Raw genomic sequence first — 19,754 nt, forward strand, 5'->3', positions numbered from 1 at the left:
AATTAAGGTTTAAGACTAAACTTAAATATATATATATATATAAAAAGGCCTAAATAATAAAGTTTAAGTATAATATAATTAACTTTAAGCTTATAACTTATAGTTTAATAACTTAATTAAATTAAATAAAATTATTTTATTAGGAAAAAAAAACCTTTATAATAATAATTAATAAACTTTTATTATTTAAAAATATATTATAATATATAAATTAAAAATAAATTAAGTTTTTATTAATTTTAAAAAATATTAATTTATTTTTATTTAATAAAATTTAATAAAAAAAATTAATTTTATATTATAATTTATTATCTTTCTTAAGTATAAAAAATAAATTACTTAAAAGAAATTAATTATAAAAAAGCCTTTATATATAATAACTTTTAATTAATTAACTAGTTTAATTAATTATATATATATAGTTATATAAATTTTACTTATTATTTTAAATTACTTTATTAACTTTTTTAATAATTTTCTTAATCCCTTTGCCTAACTTAAGGTTTTTAATACCCTTTAGTTAGTTTAACTTATACTTTACTTTACTTAACTTTAGTTTTTTTTTTTAAAAGTTTTTAATTATAAGTTTATAATTTTATTAATTATAAATTTAATTATTTACTTAGCTATTTTATTATATATTTTAAGTTAAGGTTAAGTTATAGCTATTACTTAGGAGCTTTTATAATAATTATTTTTTTAATTCTAAGTGTAGTAAAAAAAAGTAAATATATAGTTTTATTAAGTAGTTTTTTATATTATATATATAATTTATTTTTAAAAATTATTATTCCTTTTTATAATTTAATAAAATAATTAACTTATTTAATTTAGTTAAGTTATTAAATTATAAATTATAAATTTAAAATTAATTATATTATACTTAAACTTTATTATTTAGGCCTTTATAGAGGTTATATTTATTATTAAGAGGTTCAGTAAAGCTGCAACAGCTAGGTTAAAGGAAGGCTATGCCCCAGCCTTTGGTTTAAAATCTAAAATTAATCCATAGCTTAACCTAATTAGCCACAGCTAACTAAGTTAAACCTTAAAGATTTAGGCCATAAAGTATAACTAATTAAGGTTTAAGACTAAACTTAAAATACACAAAAAGGCCTAAATAATAAGGTTTAAGCATAATGCAACTGGCTTTAAGCCTGCAACTTATAGTTTAATAACTCAACTAGACTAAATAGGATTATTCCGTCAGGTTATAAAAGGCAGCGATAATCCTGCTTGCAAATAGATTGCGTACGCAACGCTTTCAAAAGACCACCCGATGAGACAACGCACCACAAAAGCAACGAACCCTTGCAATAACTAAATCCTAATACTATTGGCGCCGCAGAGAAGGTCTGATTTAGGCCTTTATATATATATATATATATTTAAGTTTAGTCTTAAACCTTAATTAATTATATTTTATAGCCTAAATTTTTAAAATTTAACTTAATTAATTATAGCTAATTAAGTTAAGTTATAAATTAATTTTAGATTTTAAACTAAAGGCTAAAGTATAGTTTTCCTTTAACTTAATTATTATAATTTTACTAAACCTTTTAATAATAAATATAATTTTTATATAAGTAATAACTAAAACTTTTTTAAAAATTTAATTAAATTATATAAAAGTAAAAAATAACTTTACTTTATTATTTTTTTTAATTATATTTTTATTATAAATATAATAATATAATTTTCTTTAATTTTAATATTAATTTAAAACTTATATAAAGTATAATATAATTATAATTTAATTATAAAAAGTTTATTTAATAATAAATAAGTATAATATTAAATATAATAAGTAATATATTTTATATTTATTTTAAAAATATATTAAATTTAATTATTAAAAGTAATTAAAAAATTAATATATTATTTATAAAAATATATAATAATAATTAAAAGTATTAAAAATTTATTTTTAATATTTTCTTTAATTAAATATATATAAATAATATACTTAAAATAAAATAAAATTAAATATTATAAAAAATTCATTAATCTTAAAATTAAATTATAATACTATATTAATAAAATAAGTTAAATATAATAAAAAAGCTAATATAAGTTAAATTAAATTAATTAATATAAGTAATAATAATAAAGTTTTAAAAAGTAAAATAAATATTAAGTTTATATAAAAATTTATAATAAGTAAAAAAAGCTTATATAAAGCTTATATATAAAAAAATAAAAATATATAAAAAATTTAATAATATTTACTTAAAAAAATAAATTTTTTTATTAAAACTTTACTTTAGTATAAGTTAATATAATAAAGTTTTATAAAAAAAATATAAGAAAAATAAAATAATTTATATATATATATATTATAATATTTATAATAATTATATTTAAATAAAATAATAATTTAATACTTTATTTATAAAATAATATAAAATATTATATTTAAATTATAAAGGAAATTAATTTAAATATATTTAAAAAAAAATAAAAGAAATATATTATAAATTTAAGTTATATTTAAATTAATATTTACTTAATTCTAAGTTAAACTTAAACTAAACTTAAATTAATAATAATTTTAATTTCTAAAGGCTTTACTAAGGGTTTAACTTAAACCTAGGATAACTTTAAGAAATAAATAATTAAGTATTTATTAAAGTATAACTTATATATATTTAGTATTTTTTTTAAATATAAAAAATAAACTACTTAAAAAAAACTAATTATAAAAAAGCCTTTATATATAGTAATTTTTAATTAATTAATTAATTTAATTAGTTATATATATATAGTTATATAAATCTTACTTACTATTTTAGGTTACTTTATTAACTTTTTTAATAATTTTCTTAATTTTTTTACTTAGCTTAAGGTTTTTAATACCCTTTAGTTAATTTAGCTTATATTTTACTTTACTTAGTTTTTTTTTTTTTTTTTAAACTTTTAATTATAAATTTATAATTTTATTAATTATAAATTTAATTATTTACTTAGTTATTTTACTATATATTTTAAGTTAAAGTTAAATTATAGTTATTACTTAAGAGCTTTTATAATAATTATTTTTTTTAATTAATAAATTAAGTTTACTAATATTTTAGTTTAAGTATAATAAAAAAAAGTAATTAAGGTATATAGTTTTATTAAGTAGTTTTTTATATTATATATATAATTTATTTTTAAGAATTATTACTATTTTTTATAACTTAATAAAATAATTTTATTTAATTTAATTAAGTTATTAAATTATAAATTATAAACTTAAAGTTTATATTATACTTAAATTTTATTATTTAGGCCTTTTTATATATTTTAAGTTTAGTTTTAATCCTTAATTAATTATATTTTATAACTTAAATTTTTAAAATTTAACTTAGTTAACTATAGTTTATTAAGTTAAGCTATAAATTAATTTTAGATTTTAAATTAAAAACTAAGGTATAGTTTTCCTTTAATTTAACTATTATAGCTTTACTAAACCTTTTAATAATAAATATAACCTTTATAAAAAATCTTTAATTTTTTTTATTATAAACTTTTTTTATATTAATTAAAAATAAAGTTTTATATTATTTAGTAATTAATAAATTTTTTTATAAAATTAATATATTTTTATGAAATTTATTAAATTTTAAGGTTTTTTTAATTAAATATAAATTTAATTAAAATAATAATTAAAACTCTCCTAGGTATAAAGGATAAATTACTTAAAAAGAATTAATTATAAAAGAGCTTTTATATATAGTAACCTTTAATTAGTTAGCTAGTTTAACTAGCTATATATATATAGTTATATAAATCTTACTTACTATTTTAGGCTACTTTATTAATTTTTTTAATAATTTTCTTAATTCCTTTGCCTAGCTTAGGGTTTTTAATACCCTTTAGCTAGTTTAGCTTATACTTTACCTTACTTAGCTTTAGTTTTTCCTTTTTTAAAGTTTTTAATTATAAGTTTATAATTTTATTAATTATAGATTTAGTTATTTACTTAGCTATTTTACTATATATTCTAAGTTAAGGTTAGGTTATAGCTATTACTTAGGAGCTTTTATAATAATTATCTTTTTTAATAAGTAAGTATATAGTTTTATTAAGTAGTTTTTTAATTTTAAAAGCGTTATATATATAATTTATTTTTAAGTAGGATTATTACTGCTTTTTATAACCTAATAAAATAATTAGCCTATTTAGTTTAGTTAAGTTAGTAAATTATAAATTATAGGCTTAAAGTTAATTATATTATACTTAAATTTTATTATTTAGGCCTTTATATATATATATATATATTTAAGTTTAGTCTTAAACCTTAATTAGTTATACTTTATAGCCTAAATCTTTAAGGTTTAACTTAGTTAATTATAACTAATTAAGTTAAGTTATAAATTAATTCTAGATTTTAAACTAAAAGCTAGGGTATAGCTTTCCTTTAACTTAACTATTATAGCTTTACTAAACTTTTTAATAATAAATATAACTTTTATAATAATTAAAAAATTATTAATATTAAAAATATTTTATATTTTATTAAAATTATATATTTTAATTTTTATAAAAGTATTTAATTATTATATATATTAAATTTTTAATTTATAATTATTATATTATATTTTTAAAAATATTACTTAATAATTTTAATATATATATTTTTTAATATTATAAATATTTAAAATTAAGTATTTTTTTAATATTTTAAAAGTTTTATATATTATAAATTTTTTTTTTATATTAATATTTTATAAAATTATAAAAATTATTTAATATATTTTAAAATTAATTATTATAATAATTTAATTAAAAATAATTAAATTTACTTTATATTTATAAATAAATTTTATTAATTAATTATTTACTTTAATAAATAATAAATTATATATTTTTTTAATTATATTTTTAAATAAATTTATATTAATTTTCTTATATATTTTTATTATTTTAATAATAATTTTAACTTTAATTATTTATTATAATAATTTTAATAAATTAATTATAAATATTTTATAATTTAAGTTTATATATTTTTAAATTTCTTTATTAATAATATAATTTTATAAAATTTTAATTTATTTAATTTAATTATTTAAAATTACAAATTTAATAATTAAAATAATATTATTATTAAAGTTTTTAAAAATATTTATTTTAAATAAAATAATAAAATTAATTAAATTTAATATAATAAAAATTCTTAATATATATTATATTACTTAAGTTTCTCTCTTAAGTATAAAAAATAAATTACTTAAAAAAAATTAATTATAAAAAAGCCTTTATATATATAGCCTTTAATTAATTAATTAATTTAATTAGCTATATATATATAATTATATAAATTTTATTTATTATTTTAGGCTATTTTATTAGCTTTTTTAATAATTTTCTTAATCCCTTTACTTAACTTAAGGTTTTTAATACTCTTTAGCTAATTTAGCTTATATTTTACTTTACTTAGCTTTAGTTTTTTTTTTTAAACTTTTAATTATAAATTTATAATTTTATTAATTATAAATTTAATTATTTACTTAGCTATTTTACTTAAGTTAAAGTTAAGTTATAGTTATTACTTAGAAGCTTTTATAATAATTATCTTTTTTAATAAGTAATTAAGGTATATAATTTTATTAAATAATTTTTTATATTATATATATAATTTATTTTTAAAAATTATTACTACTTTTTATAACTTAATAAAATAATTAGTTTATTTAATTTAATTAAGTTATTAAACTATAAATTATAAACTTAAAGCTAATTATATTATACTTAAACTTTATTATTTAAGCCTTTTTATATATATATTTTAACTTTAGTTTTAAACCTTAATTAGTAATTATACTTTATAGCCTCTCTCCTAGGTACAGAGGATAAACTGCCTAAGAGCTAAGATTAAAATAATTATTATTAAACCTTTGTCTAGCAGCTATTAGCTAGTGCTTTACTAATTCTTTTACTTAGCAGTAGCCCAGCTGATCCACGTCTTCTCTTTCGTAGTTAGTTTAGGTTGCCCTCTTCTGCCTTATTTATTCTTTAGGCTCTAGCAGACCTTCTCTGCGGCGCCAATAGTATTAGGATTTTGTTACAAGGGTTCGTTGCTTTTGTGGTGCGTTGTCTCGTCGGGTGGTCTTTTGCGTTGCGTACGCAATCCATTTGCAAGCAGGATTATCGCTGCCTTTTATAACCTAACGGAACAATCCTATCTGGTCTAGTTAAGTCATTGAACTATAAGTTGCGGGCTTAAAGCTTGCGTTGTGCTTAAACCTTGTTGTTCGGGCCTTTTTACGCATTTTGAGTTTAGTCTTAAACCTTGATTAGCGGTTATACTTTATAGCCTGAATCTTTGAGGTTTAACTTAGTCGGCTGTGGCCAATTAGGTTAAGCTACGGATTAATTCTGGATTTTGAACTAAAGGCTGGGGCATAGCCTTCCTCTGACCTAGCTGTTATAGCTTTACTAAACCTCTTAATAATAAATATAACCTCCATACTTTATAGCCTAAATTTTTAAAGTTTAACTTAATTAATTATAATTAATTAAGTTAAGGTATAAATTAATTCTAGATTTTAAATTAAAGGCTAAGATATAGCCTTTTTTTAACCTAGCTATTATAATTTTACTAAACCTTTAAATAATAAATATAACTTTTATATTACTTAAGTTTATAATTATTATAAAATATATAATTTAAAAATTAAATAATAAAAATTAAATAAAAAACTTTATTTTATTTAAAAAAAAATTAAAGTTTTTATTTATAATTATAAAATTAAAATATTATATATTTTTAAATATTAAATTAATTATTTTAATATATTTAAAAATTTTTTAATTTATTTTAAAATATTAATTACCTTAAGAACTATACCCTTAAGTATTTTATATATAATTATAAAGATCTATAGTGCTATAGTATATAACGCTATAGTCCTATCTTTATTTAGTTTCCTTTTAACATTAATATATCCCAGCATCCTCCTTTACATACTGATCCAAGTTCTCTAAGGATCCCCTAGAGCACTCTCCGTATTACGTCTTTGTCTCTGTCGTCATTGGTATGTGGGAATATCGTGGTTATCGGCCGAGCTCCTAGAACAAAGAGCGAGTTTAAGCTCCGTATCAGTCGCCTTCAAGTACTCTTCGACTTGTTCTTCGAGGAAGTGTCCTTATCACAGTGAGTTTTGAGGCTGCGTTCGAGATTTGACATAAATTCGGTAAGTGTCGTCGTCACTCTGGCGACTGTTTGCGTCGTAGAAACCAGCTTCTTGTTGATCTCCAACATTTCCTTGGTTTGTTTTTCGATAATTGTGGAATTGCCGCAAGCAACGGGGACTTGGGTCGCGCCAGAGCTCAAATTGCGAAAAAAGTCCTCCATCGCGCTGTAACGAGCTTCGATGGTAGTCTGGAAAGCAGCGTCGTCGTCCAGAAACCTCACGCGCTTGGGAGTTCTGTTTGTGGCAGTGGGCGAAGCTGGTCGCTTTTGAGCGGACGAAAGCGATATGTCGGGGGGTAAAATCAACGGTTCTTTCTTGCGTAGGGCCGAACGCTTGGTGGCTCGTTTGGGGGCCGGCTTCGTAGTATTAGAAGATAGAGGCGGCGTAGTAGTAGTAGGGGGCCCAGTCGACGTCGTTCTATCCACTTGCATCGACTCTTGGCTGTCGTTATCAGACAGAAAGTCGTAGATGTCTCTGGGTGGCGCCGGTCCAGACGCGGCCTGGTCCTCAGCAGCTTTTCTCGCTATCGCCGCGTTGTTACGGATGGCGGACCCCTTCTCCTGCACTTGGGCTGCCGTTCGCCGATGTTGTTTGGTAGCCGCAGAGTTCGGAGACTCCTGACGCTTGGGATCCTCACCATTAGTCTTGCTCTGCGAAAGAGCCGTCTTCCGTGGCTCGGTCGCTTCAATTCCTTCAACGTCGGAAGTCGGTTTGCTTCGTTACCTTGGTATTTGGTTGTGTGACAGTTCAGCCGGCTCCATCCCGTCAATGGCCAGGTATTCGCTGGTGAGGTCGTCCGTTGATGTTCTCCCATGCACTCGGCGAATCTCCTCAATGTATTTCGCTGGTACCTTTTTATACAAAGTTGACAGGATGAGAAAAGTCGGCCAGGAGATGCTTTCGGGGCCGGAGGCAACTGTCTTTATTGCCTTCTTGTACAATTTATGAGACGTTGGGGCGTCAATGGCTGAAGGCGGAATCACATAGTGCAAGCCTTGTATGATCTCCAGCATCTCCTCTTGCTAACTTAGGCTCAACGATGTCGCTTGAGATTGAAATGTTTGGATGCATGCAATCCCTTGATCCCATTCCGGGTCTCCAGGCTCAACTTGCTCAGGCTCCCCGCCGTGTTTAGGGTGTCAGACGAGATCTCGGTTTGTGACCTTCAGAATCCTTGGGCTCGACGCCTTTTCTTTTCCTTTTGGTGCCATACTTCAAGAGAATTCAGTTGTTCACATGTGGCTTCGTGCGAGGGAGAGAGAAAATGAAAAGGCAAGTCACTAAATCTGGCCGAGAGACGGCGAGTTGCGACGTAGGCTGAAGAGACAATAGAAAGAAGCGCGAACCCAAACATCGAGGAAGTAGATGCACGATTCCCAACTAAAAGAGATTTTTTTCTAAAATTAAGCAAAAGAAACAGATGAAAAAAGCCAATCAGATTCTAGGATTATGACAGCGCATTGCCAAGTGATGGAAATTGAAGCGACGCGCTCTGCCAACTAGTCAATCGGCGCGGCTGCCTCAACGTGCGACTGCGACGACCACCGCTCGACGACGGTTTCTAGATCTTGATATTACCAACTTCTACAGCATATCTGTTACCAAATTTTGACGTCTGTTTTGCTATTGTCCTTCACAAGCAACGGTATATCATGATCTGTAACGGCAATGTCATCGCGTCATACACCGTCACAGCCCACAACTGCAACTAGCGATCGTGAAATAACAACAAGATATCTCTCGCCATTGAAGAAAATATCGACCAGAAATTCATCCTATCAATACCAATAATGGACAGTCCAGTAAAGACATATTTGTATGAGCGAATGAGACTGATGTGTGATTGCGGGAGAGGTACCTGGCTCATTGTACTAGCACCTCGACACATACAATAAATTGACTACATGACCCCAGCACATTGTGAGACAAAGACACATATAAATGTATCTAAAGTCAAATGTAGTTATTATGTGCTTCATCCATCGTTTACAGAGTATATCATTAGTTACGCGGATTGAAAATAATGTAAATTAACTATGCACAACATAACGAAAACAACCAACAGCCACGCTACTCCTTCTCCTTGCTTTCAACCGTAATGCTCAGTGTGCCAGTAATTTCGTCAAGCTCACGATTCTTCCTATCACGGCGGTCCGTGTAGGCTAGAATAATGGTCCAGATCACGAGGGCGATACAACAAGCAATCATTGCCCACATTCCACGCTGTAACCCCAAGTTAGTAAATAATTAATAATTAATAATTAATAATTGATAATTAACAATTAATAATTAATAAGGGAAACCCGCGTAAACTTACAATGAACCACGGAGCCTCAGAAGCTCCGTAAAAGATGATGCTCCACCTGCGAAAAGGGGCGTTAGTACTCTGTTGTTGATGCAACAACAACCACTCCAACAAGAACAAAGCCGTGATACTAACCATGCATTCACTGCGTTATTTCCTAAATTCATTCCAGCCAAAACGACAGCTCGGAAGACATGTTCTTCATATCTCATCGAGTCGTTACACCAGGCGAAGAAGGTTGCTTGACAAGCGTAAACGGATCCTGCCCAGTAATAAGCGGCCATTGTCACCGAGGTAGAATGCGAGCTGGTTGGGTTGTGTGATGCTACCAAGACCATGATAGACGTGGCAATTCCTGTTATTCCGATCCAATACCCTACTAAATATCGCCGGCCGTTTAAGAAGTCTGTCAGTGTAGCCCAGAATAAAGTCGAAACAATTCCAACAGCAGGTACTCCAGTAGGGTAATTGTTGAGTTGAGAGACTGTGTACTTGGTTGTGGGATGGCTCTTGAGGTAGAGGGCAAGAAGTGAGTTTGAAGAAAACGACTCCGTCTCTCCGGCAATGACCCAGAGCATGACAAACCCCCACCAGTACCAGGACAAAAGGACCTTCTTAAGAAAGCGGAAAGTGATGGGCGAATGCTCTTCAACGACAGGAACGCGGGCCACAGCCAGAGCCTTCTCATCGTCTGTAAGATAAAAGGCCGTTGTGTTGCGGGGTGTGTCCGGGAAGAAGAAGAAACCGTACAGAGCGACGGGAATGGTGAGAAGTCCATCGATGATGAAGAGCCAGCGCCATCCTGCGAGTCCGCTGCGGCCGTTGAGGCTTTTGTGAATGCCCGTCTGGATGAAGCCACCAATCATGCTACCGGCGAGACCCGATGAGGTGAAGATGCCGCTGCGCTTTCCCAATTCGCGTTCTGTATACCAGGCGCCAAGGATGTAATGCGTACCGACAAAGGTAGAGGCCTCAAAGATTCCTTGGAAAAAGCGAATGGCCATGATGGATTGCGGCTTTTGGACGGAGGCGGTAACCATGGTGAGGCCGCCCCAGCAGAGCATCATGCAGGGGAACCAGATGCGCGGCTTGACATAGTAGAGGGAAAGATTGGAGGGGACCTGACCCAAGACATAGCTACGAATCCAATCTTGTTAGCAACTGATCTCTGTGTCTCTCCAACTCTCCGCGTTTCTGGTATAGAGGGACAAGATTGGTCACTTACCCAACGGTAAAGCAAGTATTAATGACATTGAGCTGGTTCCCAACAAAGCCCAAGTCTTCTCTCATGCCCGAGACGTAAGCATTGGCGAGGTTGGAGCGGTCAAGCTGACGAGACTCTAATTAGTAAAGCCCAGGTGCACGAGGCAGAGCGTTACACGCACATAATTTATAAAGTAGCTGAGACAGCAAAACGTCAAGATGAAAAAGTCAATCTTGCGAATCAGCGTCCGCTCTCCAGGCTTATAATCCGCATGGAAATAGTCGCGGACTTTTTGGTGCACCATTTTGAAGTGCCGAGGAGGGTCGAGCCGCCTCCGGTTTCCGCTCTCAGCGCAAGACAAGGACAAAAGAGTCTGTGAAGGATTTTCTTTTTTCTCTTTTTCCTCACGCAAAAGCAGCGATGGAGGAGACCTTGCAGCTGATGCTCTCTCTGATGGTCAATCACAGGACAAAGAATGCGAGGGTGTTTGGTGGATCTTATGAGCCTGGATGCTCCCTCATCAGTCATCACTGATCGGCCACACACCCCCGTCGGAACCTCGTTTCTTGCCCAGCGCCCGTCGTCGGCTAAACAAGCCCATGTGAACCGGAGTCAGTGCCGGCAATAAGCAACAAACGCTGCTGAGTTAGTTATCGCAGTGGCGAGATAAGAGGCGCCTTGTTAGTTCGCCCCCCCGTTATCTCCAACATCTTGTCTAGTACGATGCCCAGATACTAGCACAAGTTTGTAGTCCGAGCTTCGCGCCTTTTCGGCTTGTCGCGTGAGAGGCGGCGATGGAACCGGATCGAGGGCCAGATACGCCCATTTAGTGGCTGTTGGGAGCTCAATGGTGTATAAACTAAGAAGAAAGTTGGCCGAGTTCAAGTTGGGATCCCTGTTGCGGTTTGGCATGGAAAGTCTCTAGCGCTGGCTTTAGGCATGCAGTGTCATGATTCTACTCTGTGCGGACGGAACTCGATAACTCAACCGCACTAAAAGGTAGACTACAGTAGTACTGATGCTTCTAGTCTCAAGCCTCCTTGTCGAGGGCGTCGTCAGTCCGTCACCGGCCGGTGAATCAGGCGTGGGGAAGCACAGCAGTTGTCCCCTCTTTCGGAAGGGAAGAGAAAAAAGAAGAAGAAAAGCTGGGGTAATGGATGGGGGCCAAGCTCTCACGAGGCTCCATATCGTCGCCAACTGAGTGACAGTACGGAGTGAGTGAGTCTCGTTGCTGATGACTGGACTGTTAGTTTCAAAACTCATACTACTGCTACTCTCTCTGCCATGCCATGCGGAGAAACTGGCCCTCGTCTCCGTCCCGGTAGGCTGCCGAGCAATTAACCAGAGTCGCACTATGGAGCTTGCGATAACGAGATCGGTTCCTTGCAACCCCCGCAGACGGGCCAGAATCCTTTGCTCGCCTACATACATACAATCTACCTAATCCACACCAGCGCATCGTGATGCTAGACATGCCCTGATCTCTTCTCCCTCTCACCATTCTTCTTCTTCAGCTATACTTCTCCCCTTCTCCTCTTTCTCCTCCCCTCTCCCCTTGTCAATCCACTCCCGCCCACCCCCCCTCCTCCTCCTCCTCCCCCACGCCCTTGTTTGTCGTGTTTGTCTTCGCCCTTGTTTGGTTGCCTTCCCGATTTGCTGTTTGACAACCTACCCAATCGAGCAAGTTGGGAATGGCTTCCAGTTCCAACACCAAAGATGGGGTTCTCCAGCAGCGCAACAAGCCAGTCGGAAAGCCGCGTGGCATGCGCCGGGATCGGGACTGTCGCAGCTGCAAGCTAAGAGACGTCAAGTGCGATCTCAACAGACCCTCTTGCGGAGAAGTGGGTATGCCCTCATCCCTCCCAGCCCTTGTTGTTGTTGTTGTTGTCTCGTGTCTTGTGTGTTGCTTGTTGCTTGTTGCTTAACCCTTCCCCCATGATACCACGTCCACCAACGCTCATCCATGTCTTGTGTAACAGTGCATCGCTGCCGGCGTGCCGTGTGGCGGCTATCCGCAGCGAGTCATCTGGGTCGGCGCCAGCTCGTCGGCAAGGGATGCCTCGTTCTCGTCCGCCTCCCCGGCCATCACGCGCCCTCGCCAGGCCAGATCGCAGTCGACGCTGTCGCGGTCCAGCGACTCGGGTCTCACCCCGGACCGCCCGGCGGATTCCTCCCTGTCGCCGCCTGACCGCCCGGCGTCGAGCCCCGGCGACGAGCCCATCAACTGGTCCGAGGCCGACCAGAACAGCTTCATCCGGCCGCTGGTGTCGCTGTGCCAGCAAATCATCTCGCTGGACGGCGATGCGCTGCGGAGCAACCACTATCTGTCCGTCGAGGCCCTGCGCCTCATCTCGCGGCTGCGCGACTTTGTCCAGGCCCGCATCGATGGCCATCCGGCTCGAGCCTCGACCGGCCGCGGAGACTTGTGGGAGTCTGAGGTCATGGCGCGATACCGGCTGGACGCCCTCATGAGCCTCAAGGATACGCTAAAGGCCACCAACCCCTTTGCATTCATCGGCATCGCGGCCTTTGCCTTCTTCGAGGTGTGCGATAGTGGCTTTGGCGACTGGCAACGACATCTCTATGGCGCCAAATCGCTGCTGGACTACCACTGCAAGAGCCGGGCTGAGCTGGACACGTTATCACGGAGCGTCACCGGCCTGGGCGAGATGGTGGTTCGTCTGGTCTGGTTCGACACTACTGGCAGCATCATCCGAGGGACGACGGACCTCATCTTTGAGAGCTGGCACCGCCATCTCCTGACTGATAGTTTCTTCCGAACAGTCGGTTGCCCAGCCGACACTTTTCAGCTCTTCACGCGCGTGGCGAGTGGTGAGGTGGCCTCGAATCCCTCCAACAGCGCCATTCTCGCCATGGAGCAGCTCCTCAAGCTTAACCAAGGCACTACCGACTGGGATCGTTCAGCAAACGCTTATCGCTGTGCGGGAGTCATTGCCGTGCTGACCCGAGTGAGCGAGGAGCTCGCGGCGATATCCAAGGCAGCCACCATTTCCCTGGCTGTGGACCGGACGTGTCAGATCATTGCAGCAACGCCGTCGTCTTCGCAGTTTTACATCCACATGGCTGTCCCGGCATATCTGGCCGGTATCAACGCGAGCTCGGTGAAACAGTGTGATGTTATACGAGCGTACTGGCATAATTGCAATCACGCGGGCGTTCGACGATACCCGGATGGTTTAGCCAGATGCGAGGACCGGTGGAAGATGAAAGGTTTGGTGTAGCTATAAACGATTTGGTTTCCGTGTTTTGGCGAAGTGAAAGCGATTTCGAGTTTAGTGTCTATTGGAAGGATATACGATGTATTTGACGGGATTTTTTTTTAAAAGGGCAACATGTTACATTACGCAGGGATTTGGGAGTCGTGTTGACTTGGTCTTGCTGAGCAAACGGGAAACAGCGAGTTGTCTGTGTTGTCTGTGGATACTTTACAATAGTACATTAAAGGGTTGTCGAGCAATCATTTTGCTCATCACCTTTGTCCATACACGATGTTGATATTATTATCATTATTTCCAACCTAAAAGCCTTGGATTGTGTGTGTGTGAGTATGCGTGTCATGGTGCAACTCGCCAACCAGTCATTAACAGTTTCATTCATTGCTCAAGGTGTCAAAACTGTGTTACCCTAAATCATGATGAAAACAACAGAACGATGGTATTACGACCATCCACTCTCTTGCACTGGGTTGCATGCCTTGTATAAGCCGCATCTGCATTCGACCAACGTATGAGACGGCTTTGCGCTTCACCAATCTTCTCTTCCATATAGTGCAATCAACCGTCCCCATAGCATACTGCAGAATGCTGAGAAATTCATACGCGAGGATGCCTCACTTCAAACCGCTGCTATCCCTTTCACTTCCCACCGTTCATTCACTTCTCAAGCACTTCAACATCTACATGATGCGCTAACGCTACTAAAGCAGGTCTCACTCGTCCCCCTCAGCCCAAAGCACCGCCATTGGCTGCGCATCCCAGGCAGATCCGTGCTCCCAGCCCCATGGACATGGTTGATTATCATCCTGATCAAGTTAAACGGTTGCCACCGCGTTTGCTCAGCTGAACATTCAGCTCGACACGCGGAGACAAGAACCGGATCTCATGCCGGTGCTAAGCATCAACTATTGAACCATCCACACGGTGAGCAAAGAGATTAGCAATGCCTCTCGCACTTGTGCCTATCAGCAATATCAACTCGACATCTCTTATATCGCAACTAAAAGCTGGGGTGCATGGCATCAAGCCACCAGCGGCTAGTTGCGAGACACGCCCCTCCCCTTGATCAACTCCACAATCCAAAGATATGAAGCTTAACGCGGTGCCGCACATGGAACGTTGGTCCATGCCGAAACAGGCAATCAATCTATCCAACGCATCTCCTCAGCATGCGGTGCGATAAGTTGGTGGAGAAGAAGGCGCTTCATTGCTCAGCAAACGGCACAATCAAGGCATCGGGAAACCCCCCCTAGCCACTGGTCCACCTTTTGGAGATGAATTAGTTTCCTCTTGCTCGTTTCGAAAGAAGCATGCATTCGTATCGGCAACTGGACCCCATGGCATCAACGGCATCCTCTGACCCCGGGAATGCGAGAGACCCCGCACTGGGCCAGCCTCAAGCCATCGTACGGAGCAGAGCCTGACGAAATGGAATCATGCGGGTTTATCGTATCACGGACAGGACATCCGGCATCGGGTCTTCGGAATTATTTGGCTTGCTCTTGGCATCTTGAACGGTTTGGAGGAGGAGAGAGACGAGAGAAAAAGGATACATTAGACCCAGGGCGACGGGGTCAAAGCAATAAGCCCCGACTCTAACCTTATCCTTGCCGTCTACCAAGCCACTTGAAGTGACTAGACATATTCTCTTTGTCAAGACGCCTCCTCTTTGTATTTTTCTCTAAACATCACTCCTGGAATCAAACAAGGTCAGCAGACAAAGACCAAAGTCGACATGACCGTCTCTGGAGATTCCAACCTCACCAACGGCGCCAGCAGCGCCGCCAACGGTGTAAATGCTGCCAGTGGCGCAAAGCGGTCGTGGGAGGAGCTCGGCGCAAAGAAGCGCAGCGAGCTGCAGGCCTCCATACCCAAGGAATGGCGCATCCCGGAGAACCTGATGCCTCCGGAGTCACAAGACGACGTGACCGGCTGGCCTGAGACGTCTGGGTGGTTCACAGAGGAAGAGTTGGCCATCACCAACTCGACTATTGAAGAGCTCCTCTCCAAGCTGGCGACGGGCGTTCTCAAGTCGGAAGATGTTACTCTGGCGTTTTGCAAGCGAGCAGCTGCGGCGCATCAACTTGTGAGTTTCTTCCTCTTGTCTCTCTTGTTTCCCTTTTTCTTCATTTCCATTCACTTCCCGGTTGTTCTATGCTAACCCAGCCTAGACAAACTGCTTGTCCGAGACCTTCTTCGATCGCGCCATCGCCATGGCTCGCGCTCGAGACCAATATTTTGCTGAAACAGGCAAACCAATGGGCCCCCTACACGGCCTTCCCATCTCGCTCAAGGACAACATCAATGTCAAGAGCGTTGATTCTACAGTAGGCATGGCGGTGCACATCGACGATCCAGCCAAGGCGGACGCAACGCTGGTAGAGCTGCTGGCGGAGGCCGGTGCGGTTTTCTATGTCAAGACAAACGTGCCCACGGCCATGATGATTGCTGAGACGGTAAACAATGTCTTTGGACGCACTTTGAATCCGAGAAACAGACAGACGACCAGCGGCGGCAGCTCTGGCGGAGAATCTGCGCTCATTGTCATGAAGGGCAGCCCCGTTGGTGTTGGATCAGATATCGGTAGGCGCATCAGTTTCCCGAGAGCCGACAACGAGGGCGAAAGGACGCGTGGCTGACATACAACGATAGGCGGCTCGCTTAGAATCCCGGCTGCCTGTACAGGCATCTTCACCCTTCGCCCTTCGTCCGGTCGTTTCCCTGTACGAAACTGCAGATCCGGCATGGCGGGACAAGAAGCCGTCGCATCTGTCAATGGCCCGTTGGCCCCGACTCTGAACGGCATCAAACTCTATAGCAAGGCCGTGATTGGCGCCCAGCCCTGGTTCAGAGACCCCAAATGCCTGCCGATTCCCTGGAGAGAGCCAGAGCTTCCCTCAAAGCTCCGGATCGGCGTCATGTGGCACGACGGCATGGTCCAGCCCACGGCTCCGGTGGCTCGCGCGCTCAAGCACACAGTCGCCAGACTCAAGGCCGCCGGCCATGAGATTGTGGAGTGGGATCATGCTGACCAAGAAGAGGGATCCCTGTTGCTGCAGCGCATGTTTGTGGCCGATGGCGGCAGGACTATCAAGTCACAGCTCGAGCCAACCGATGAGCCCTTGAGGGACGAGATGGCCCCCTACGGCGTCGCGAGGGAACTCGGCACGGCGGAGATGTGGAAGCTTCACTTGGAGAGGACCGATTTCCAGAACCGCTACTTGGATAGGTGGAACAAGGCTGGCCTTGATGCTCTTTTGCTGCCTACAGTACCGTTCAACACGGTCAAGAGCGGAACGTTTAAGCATGGTATGTGGTCTTTTGTCCTGCCTCTTGTGCATGCAAATTGTATGCTGCTTGCTAACGACGAGACGAACAACAACAGTTGCATACACTGGTGTCTACAATGTGCTTGATTACTCTGCCGTGTCATTCCCTACCGGGTTGAATGTAGATCGTAGCATCGACGTACCGCGGGAAGATTACACTCCGCTTAGCAGCGATTGCAAAGACGTTCACGAGACATGTGCGTTAATATTACCCTTTCATTCTGAGCGCTCTGCTATTGATACGATGCTAACTGGTGCAATGTGTAGATGACGCCGATCTGATGCATGGGCTGCCCATCAGCTTACAGCTTGTGGCGCGGAGGTTGGAGGAAGAAAAGGTTCTGGCCATGACTGGGCGGGTATTAGAAGCTTTGGCTGCGTAAGAATTAAGACTACCTACCTATGAAGAGATGCTTCTGTCATGTAACATATAGTATAAATAAAGTAAAGCAGCGAAAGATATAGCAAGACTTGTTTAACAAAGTAATTCCGCTAATAATTCATCGTTTATGAAGACGATGTCTTAAATAACAGACTCTCTACCTTTTTTTCTTTCTCGTATCTGCTACTTTCGTGCGTCTTTTGAGAATTTCTGTTTCTCAAGTTGTGGTTATTTGTTGTGCATGCCTATGTGCTTCAGTGTACGACAGTTTCCATTACCAAATATTTCATCACACTGGTTCAAAGTTATCTAGCTTTTCTACGCCATCACAGTGCGTTCAATGTTCTCTTGGCCTGGTATAAGCAGTATAGACCATATTCCCAGTCAGGTACGTACAAGGAGTTTTTCATGCACCATGAACCACCACATCAATACCTCAACAAGAGCATCGACTGACAGTGAACCAGCTCGGTAGACGAGTTTAGCCAAAATAACCATGTATAAACAGATTAATGTGATTCAATTCAGCTCACGTAACATTTCTGGTCGTTTGAAGAAATATGCGAAACCAAGTGTGGCAAAGCCGAGTGCGGCAAACTGCGCGGATCAATGATCAAGCTATCTGAAGACTACCACCAGAACTGCAGCCGGTCGATATACGAATCCTGCTAACAAACTCAAAAGAAATAAACGAGAAGCTCTCAACGGCTCTCAATGCCCACGTAGTCGAATGAACACGAGACACTGGCGGCCGGTTGGTGTCAAACGTCAGCGTCCTGAAGAGCAGCAGGCCTTTGCCAGGCAATTTCCGCAAGTCTCAACAAAAATTCTCCATGAGACTTGACTGCTTCCATCATCACCGCTTGAAGCTCCCTATTTCGAACCTCCAACTTGTCCTTCTCGTGTCGCTCAAAGTCCGCCCGCATCGCTTCAAACTTGTTGTCAATCATCTCCCAGAGTTTTCCAATCGAGCCTTCACAACCTCCTTCTCTAGCAGTCTGTTGTTCGGAGACGGCGTTCGCCAGTTGCATAGGCAAAGAGAGGCTTTCAGCGCCTCTCACCTTTGTACGCTTATTGGCGGAAGAACTGCCATCTTCAATGTCCAACGCCGATGCGTCACGTTTCTTTGTCTCTTTGGAGATCTTGGCTTTGTCATCCAAGATCCCATCTTGCCAAGGTGACCTCGGATAATCCTCCTCAGTAGCGTCGGGCTCAGCAGGCTCTGCACCATCAAGTGCAAAATACTCATGTGTGTGGTCGTCGAGCTCTGTCGTGCCAAAGGTGTTGCGAATGCATGTTCTGTACTTCTTGGGCAAGGCACTGCCGTACAGAGTCTTGAGGATAATGAAAATGGGCCACGACGGAGCGTTCCCTTTCTTGATGTTCCTTTGATGGGCCTTCATGAGTGTGTGCGATGATGGCGCATGTTTGGCCGAGGGAGAAATAACGTAGCGGAGGCGCCGTATGATCTCTCGCATCTCTTGCCGGTCGGCTGGAGATAAAACAGTGGCTTGGGAATGGTATGCCTTGATACACTTGATGCCATCTTCCCATTCAGGGTCTCCTTTCTTGACTTGCCGCGGGGGTTTGCCCTTGATGCGTGGTCGTACAAGGTCTTTGTACGACAACATGATCATCGGCTTCTTTCTCTTGCAAGGCATCGTTGATGGATGGGTGTCGGCGGGCGAACTGCAAACTGTTTAATATCGTGAGACAGAAGAAGAGAGGCAAAGCAGGTATGGATGAGCTTGGATACATACCCAGGATGCAGTATCTGTATTTCTCGCCGAGAGATGCTGGTGGCCGAGGCGTGACTCTGCAACAATGTGAGATGGAGAGGAAGAGAGAGAAAACGCGAAGGCGGAGAGAAAGCAGCGCGATTTTCACTTGGCGAAGAAAAATAAAATTAATAGGCAAAAAGATCAGATGAAAAAGGCTAATCAAACATCACAGTTCTGGGCGGCCCGTTGACAGGTGGTGGAAGTGATGGTGCCGGAGAGTTGCTGCGGCAGCTGGAGTTTGCTCAAAGTTGTTGTTGATGATATTCAGAGTCATGCAGTAAAGTCCAGGTAGTTGACTCTGGACTAAATACGGATTTACTACTTCAGTGTATTTAT

The 19,754-nt window shown here is 38.3% G+C and overlaps 5 protein-coding genes across 5 annotated transcripts; 2 read left to right on the forward strand and 3 right to left on the reverse strand.

Annotated features, from left to right (window-relative positions):
* Positions 1–7,096: 7,096 nt before the first annotated feature.
* On the reverse strand, positions 7,097–8,194 carry Triagg1_8917 (uncharacterized protein; the record flags this gene model as incomplete). The annotated part of the gene is made up of 2 exons (XM_062903817.1): positions 7,097–7,829; positions 7,905–8,194. The coding sequence occupies 2 exons, from the start codon at positions 8,192–8,194 to the stop codon at positions 7,097–7,099; spliced, it is 1,023 nt and encodes a 340-aa protein (XP_062752039.1).
* Positions 8,195–9,251: 1,057 nt separating this feature from the next.
* Triagg1_8918 (uncharacterized protein) lies at positions 9,252–10,994 on the reverse strand (the record flags this gene model as incomplete). Its single annotated transcript, XM_062903818.1, has 5 exons — positions 9,252–9,404; positions 9,499–9,544; positions 9,622–10,623; positions 10,712–10,815; positions 10,872–10,994. 5 exons carry the CDS (start codon positions 10,992–10,994, stop codon positions 9,252–9,254), a joined length of 1,428 nt encoding a protein of 475 aa, XP_062752040.1.
* A 1,387-nt stretch (positions 10,995–12,381) lies between these two features.
* Triagg1_8919 (transcriptional regulator family: Fungal Specific TF) lies at positions 12,382–13,932 on the forward strand (the record flags this gene model as incomplete). Its single annotated transcript, XM_062903819.1, has 2 exons — positions 12,382–12,588; positions 12,670–13,932. The coding sequence occupies 2 exons, from the start codon at positions 12,382–12,384 to the stop codon at positions 13,930–13,932; spliced, it is 1,470 nt and encodes a 489-aa protein (XP_062752041.1).
* Positions 13,933–15,661: 1,729 nt separating this feature from the next.
* On the forward strand, positions 15,662–17,638 carry Triagg1_8920 (uncharacterized protein; the record flags this gene model as incomplete). The annotated part of the gene is made up of 5 exons (XM_062903820.1): positions 15,662–16,012; positions 16,098–16,509; positions 16,579–17,235; positions 17,312–17,452; positions 17,523–17,638. The coding sequence occupies 5 exons, from the start codon at positions 15,662–15,664 to the stop codon at positions 17,636–17,638; spliced, it is 1,677 nt and encodes a 558-aa protein (XP_062752042.1).
* A 760-nt stretch (positions 17,639–18,398) lies between these two features.
* On the reverse strand, positions 18,399–19,298 carry Triagg1_8921 (uncharacterized protein; the record flags this gene model as incomplete). Its single annotated transcript, XM_062903821.1, has 1 exon — positions 18,399–19,298. One exon carries the CDS (start codon positions 19,296–19,298, stop codon positions 18,399–18,401), a length of 900 nt encoding a protein of 299 aa, XP_062752043.1.
* Between the last annotated feature and the right edge of the window lie 456 nt (positions 19,299–19,754).

This window comes from Trichoderma aggressivum (assembly GCF_033847375.1).
Source record: "Trichoderma aggressivum f. europaeum strain CBS 100526 chromosome Unknown scaffold_047, whole genome shotgun sequence".
NCBI classification, from domain to species: domain Eukaryota; kingdom Fungi; phylum Ascomycota; class Sordariomycetes; order Hypocreales; family Hypocreaceae; genus Trichoderma; species Trichoderma aggressivum.